The following is a 6013-nucleotide window of genomic DNA, read 5'->3' on the forward strand; positions in this document are numbered from 1 at the left end:
TTAGCAGATAGTATTTTTAATTAGAAATCTCTAAGTTAAGTATATAAAAAAGGGAAGGATAATTGTACAGTCTAATTATATATCTATTTTTCTATATCAAAGATTAGAGCAAAAACTTACCCACTGTGACTTTAACAAATGTTTTTTTTATCCCAGATAATATATAAACTAATTACATTCATATAACATGGTAATTAAGAGTATAAAAACATAATTTTATAGATAAATTAGGATAATTGTTTGTAAAAAAAATCAAATTTATATTTTTCTTAACTAGTTATACCATAGATAATAATACATTTGCTGTTAGTCATAAGTGTCATGGATACAGCAATAATCTTAGAATTCTATCTTGTAACATTTCAGACTAACAAAAGATAAGACAAAAAAGTTAAGAAAAGAGAGACACAACCAATTTACAGTCACCAATGTCCATGGTCCTATTTGTTCAAAATATATGACCTCTTTTGACATTTTTTCAATAAAGAATGCCAATTTAGCACTAAGTATGATATTTTAAATAATGGTCTTTCTTACCTGCTGTTACAGTTAGTGCGGTGCCTGGTCCCCACACATCCATAGCGTTGTAACACATCATTTAATCCCTAACACCATGCTATACAAAATTTCACTGTTGATGATCAACTACAATATTCTAATATATTGCCAAATACAAGGAAACAATTTTCATACAACTGTTTTTCTGAATATATTGCAAAAATTAAATAAACCTAAAGGTTTTTTATGTACTTGACAAAAATGTTGACCTGTTACTCAGATAAAGCTAATTTTTCTAGAGATTAACACATGTTTAAACCAAATTTGCCAAATAATTTGTCCCACTTAACTGCACAATAGATCATTTTGCAATTGTGATGAGTTTTTATACAAAAGAGAATTACCTTAGAGAGTGAAATACTATACTGTATAATGTTATGTCACTTAATGGAAAACAATACTTTACAGTTACATAAAATAAATCATAATGACATGAAATTAAACAGTTACCTGGTGAGACGGTGAGTTGTGTCCCAGGTCCCCAGACATCAAAAGCCCAGCTCACTGTGTGATCTTAAGACCTACTACCATTTCAAAAACTCCCATAAACACCCTAAGTCATTTTTTTCTAATACTGAGTTATAAGTATTTGGAAAACAAAATATCCAGTCTTTTTAGAAATCTTGGGGAATCAATACCTCAACTGATAGTGAGCAGTTGAATTGCAACAGAACACAGACAAGTCGGTTTCTTTTTCTATTTCACAGTGAAAATGAATATTTCATGTTGGAAAAATGACAGATAAAGTTATTTTTACAGTTTGAGTGAAGAGGTAAGAGAAAAGGTGAATTTTGCTTACCTGATGTCACTGTAACAAGGGTCCCTTGTCCCCATACGTCGAAGTAGTCACAGTGAGTCAGATAACTGTCACTTGCTATCAAATACTATTAGTGGAACCCACAAGTAACTGCTGAAAGGATTTTACTGTAGGGTTATGCATTGGTTCTGCCTCATATGTTCTCCCACTTAACTGTTCTAACCACAGCCTTTTGTCAATTACAAATGTAGTTTCAGCTGATACTTTTCTCAAGAAACGTGTACTTATCTGTCTTATATAAATTAATTCCTAAATAGTTTTCTTATCATTATTAGCTTTATATCAAACATAGGGGCATTATTGTATCAACCTAAACCCTTTAAATAGTGACAATTAAACCTAATATTTAAAAAAAAAATCCAACAAAGTACATAGGTAAACATTAGTATGAGGACAGAAAGATGAGAAGAAATTAAAAAACGTACCTGCTGTTACGGTGACAGAGGTCCCAGATCCCCACACATCAAAGTAAGCATAGCTCACACAGTTTAAAATGATATTACCCACAGAGCAAAAACCATGTAATGTTATAGGGTCAAATAACGTTTTGGTACATTTTAAACAATGTATAAGAAATTACCGACTTACCTATTATGACTGTTGAAATCCACAAAACCTGAACTTAGCAATAAAACCGCATTGGGGGGGGGATAAATATTGCTACTAAATACTGGCCATTTTCAAGGCTATAAGACAAGCTGCTGTTGAAAACCAGAATATGGTAATTCATTCAAGAGTGGCACAGGAAAAACATCAATCCTTAACCACTTCCAGTCCATAGGATGTTTATAAATGGCCTTGGATTGATGTGGTTATCCAATGATCATGACTGCAGCTACAGTCATGATCCTGATGTCAATCTTTGCCGCTGGTGGTTCTCTTGTAGGTAACACTAATCCTAGTGGCTATACAGCTGCTGAATTACCTTTACAGGTAGTGGACGGGGGTCCCCACTCTTGCTGCCACCTTACCTGGGATCTCCTGTTCCATCAGGAGGGTGGGAAGGGGTGCCAATGTGGTATCAGCTTCCCTGTACACAATGAGAGGAACTGATGTTGTTCCTCCCACTGTGTGGTGTCAGAAACCGAAAGCGACAGGCTTGAAGTATACAAGCAATTATCAGCTTTTAAAAGCATCTGATTAAACCGCTTAATCAGATGCTTTGGAGGCCAGAGGAGCAATATGGAGTCTAATAGACTCCAGAACTCTCCATAATGAGGATCTTGAACAGCCCATGCTATCACAATGCATGTTGTTCATCTTTTGTGACAACAATGAAGTTGATCTATTTGAATAAATAACTAATATAATTTAAAAATCCCAAACATTCTAATGTTCCCCGACCCCGGGTTCACAAGCAAAGGGGAATATGCGTGCAAGTCCCGCATGCATATGTAAACAGTGATTGCACCACACATGTGAGGTATCTCTATGAATGTCAGCACAACAACAATTCTAGTGCCAGACCACCTGTGTAACTCTAAATCTGTAACCTGTAAAGGCTTTTAAAATGTTGCCTATGGAGATTTTTAGGTACCCTAGTTTGGTGCCTTTCTATGGGCATATGCAATTTTAAATTGTGACAGCTATTTTATTCTCCAGGGTCTCTGCTTAAAAATATATACAATGTTTGGGAGCAATTTACTAGCAAAAAATTTAAATTTTTCCGTGTATAAGAAATGTCAGAATTGGCTGGTTAATTTACATGCTTGGTGGATGCCTTAAAGCTGTGGTGTTATGGAACAGTGCAATTTTCAAAGAAAGTGTCAGTGACACCATATTCTGGTATCATAACTGTTGATGTTTACCTGGTTTTTAAACATTTACATTTAGCTTGACCTGTTGAAGCAGCATCGCCTAATCTGATTCATTTTAACTTGATAGAAAAATTTTTGGGGGGGAGGTTTGGCAGCAACATGTGATTTTTAAATCCAGTAGTAATATGCCTGAAATGAAAACAGATCTAAAAGCTATAGGGAAGTTCACTCTAATAAAAAATATCTATCTAAAATTCAGGGCAGTGCGTGAGCACTTGAATAGACAGAAAAAAAAGGAAATTGGCTGGATAGCATATAAGCAACTTGGTTAGTCTGCAGTATAAAAGGGACAGACAAGAATTTTTATCTTCAAATAGAAATCAGAGTGTGTTATTTTAGAGACAAAACCCACAAATATTGAACAGTGCCTGAACAGTGTCCAATCAGAAATCCAAACAGAAGTGAACATCAACTTCTACCTGAAACTGCAAAAAAGCTTCACCATAACCCCAGCAAGTCCAGTGGTCTGAGCCCTAATTTGACCAAGCGCTTTGCAGTGCAACCCCTTCACTATATAGTTACAGCTCTCTGGACGTATTTAGCATATCCAGAGTAAAAAAGTATTTAAACAAGCTCACAGCTGCAGTAGCAGCCATGAACTTGTATCTGTTTTGTCCTGCCAGCTTCTGCCTTTAATGTAAAATTGATCAGGGCAGCTGTATTGCTGCTTGATCACTTTTACAGTGCTGATGGTGTTCTGCCTCTCCCCTACCATGGCTCCCTGGCTTACCCACTCTTTCCCACTAATGACTTTAGGATAGTCAGCAGGAGGTGATCAGGTAATCATCTATTCCTCATCCTCCTGTTCTGTGTATGAAGCCAGAAGTGCATAGCTTTGAGTGCTTCTAGCTACAGAGCTGTAATCCAACTACAGATATGTGTTTGATTAGCTGCAAAGAAGGGCAGAGGTGAGTTAGGATTCTAATAGACCCCTGATGTTTCCGTAAAGAGTACCTGCCACCTGCCCAATGCAATCACATAGGGTGCTTGTTAGCTCCCTTTGATAGCAATACAATCAAATGTTAAGAAAGATACAAAAATACTTAAAATATATTAACATCTTTAAAAATTACAAAAAAATATAATAGCAACCGTGTCACCCTGCACACGCCCACATATGTAAATCTGGCTTAGGGCATGCACATGTATGTAAACAGCGATTGCACCACACATGTTGTATGTCGCCATGAACATCAGAGTGAGAGCAATTCTTGGTCTCTGATTTATGGTTAACTTTAAATGAATGAGCTGTAAGAGCTTTTAAAGCACCACCTATTGATAATTTGGCCACTTTGCTGGAGTTTTTCTTGTTAATTCTTAATTTTTGTTTTCAGCAAAATGACATTAAAAGATACGTACAACCAGTTACAGGTAAGGAATGATTTAAAAAAAGGTTCTAGGAGATTCCTCTAAGTCAAACATGCAGCAGATAAAGAAAACACAAAGAAAAAAATGTGCATAACATAGCAGGTATAACATATACCTCACCCATGAAGTATAACATCTAACGTTTGTACAAATGTATTGTTTTTGGATGTGGATGTGGATGTGTTGGAAGGGTGTACCTATATGTATGACTATAAATGATTATCTTGCAGACCTTTGGGTGGAAAAGCCTTTTTTCTCCTAGGATTTTAGACCCCTCCATGTAACTACATGGGGGGATCAATGAGGAAGGACACATAGAAGCAAAACTTAAATGTAGATTTTTTATGGCCATAGATCCCTCCATGAATAAGGATCCCCCCCCCCCATAAAAAATAAAAAATGGCAAGCCCAAAATTAGAGGAAGAGCTGCCACATGGAGGTAGTAGTAATGTAACCTGAGGTTCTAGGGAGCTGTTTTTGCTTTCACTTTGCCGGAAGCTTATCATGCAGGAAACAGTGAAGTGGCTGATAAAGCTTTTCTTATCTTATTACTCTCAGGTGCAGATCACTGCCTGTTTTTTCTGCCACCTCTATTTCTCCTAGATGCGTGTCAGCCACTTGCTTGAAAATGCAACTAATGTATCCTTTTCCTTCTCCTCTACTCCTAATATGTGCAGATCAGGCCCGGACTGGCCATAGGGCACACCAGGCATTTTTCCGGTGGGCCGGGACCACCTGGCTAGGACGGGAAGCTGGGCGGCACATACAGGAGCCAGAACATGCAATTCTCAGTTCCTTTATGTGCCACCCGTCCACCCCTCTATCCATCTCCTACATGCTGTGGGCTCCTGTATTCTCCCGGCAACCCCCTCATCTCCTGCAGTGCTGCTGCTGGGTTCCCCCCTCCCTGCAGCTGCTGCAGAGCATCTTTCAGCATATTCTGGGTTTCCTCCTTTCTGATGCTTTGCCAGGCTCTAGCTGCAGCTGTCTTCAGTTGTTCTTTGCTTGTGGGTCTTTCTGCCTTTAGTTTTGCCTTCAGCAAGTAAAATGCATGCTTAATTGGGTTGAGATCAGGTGATTGACTTAGTCATTGCAGAATATTCCATTTATTTTCCTTCAAAAGCTCCTGGGTTGCTTTTGCAGTGTGTTTAGGATCACTGTCCATCTGTACTGTGAAGTCCCATCCAATCAACTTTGCTGCATTTGGCTGAATCTGGGCTGACAGTATATCTCTAAACACTGCAGAATTCATCCAGCTGCTTCTGTCACATCATCAATAAATACCAATGACCCAGTGTCACTGGAAGCCATGCATGTCCATGCCATCACACTGCCTCCACCATGTTTTAGAGATAACGTTGTGTGCTTGGGATCATGAGCTGTTTCAAGCCTTCTCCACACTTTTTTCTTTCCGTCATTTTGGTACTGATTAATCTTAGTTTTATTCGTCCAA

General features: G+C 37.9%; 3 gene segments (V, D, J or C); all 3 read right to left on the bottom strand.

Annotated features, from left to right (window-relative positions):
• Positions 1-592, bottom strand: part of LOC149461527 (immunoglobulin heavy constant mu-like) — a 19224-nt gene extending 18632 nt beyond the window's left edge. Inside the window, 1 exon segment of the C gene segment in view lies at positions 538-592. Coding sequence covers positions 538-580 — 43 coding nt within the window.
• LOC149461526 (Ig mu chain C region membrane-bound form-like) overlaps positions 1-1498 on the bottom strand; it is a 121887-nt gene extending 120389 nt beyond the window's left edge. The window contains 2 exon segments of the C gene segment in view: positions 1358-1442; positions 1484-1498. Of these exon segments, the coding sequence occupies positions 1358-1442; positions 1484-1498 (100 nt within the window).
• Positions 1-1850, bottom strand: part of LOC149461522 (Ig mu chain C region membrane-bound form-like) — a 385848-nt gene extending 383998 nt beyond the window's left edge. The window contains exon 1 of the C gene segment in view: positions 1801-1850.
• Positions 1851-6013: the final 4163 nt, after the last annotated feature.

The sequence above is a fragment of the Staurois parvus genome, unplaced genomic scaffold (genome assembly GCF_062004578.1).
Source record: "Staurois parvus isolate SC_StPar_1 unplaced genomic scaffold, SC_StPar_1.0 ptg000199l, whole genome shotgun sequence".
Taxonomy (NCBI): domain Eukaryota; kingdom Metazoa; phylum Chordata; class Amphibia; order Anura; family Ranidae; genus Staurois; species Staurois parvus.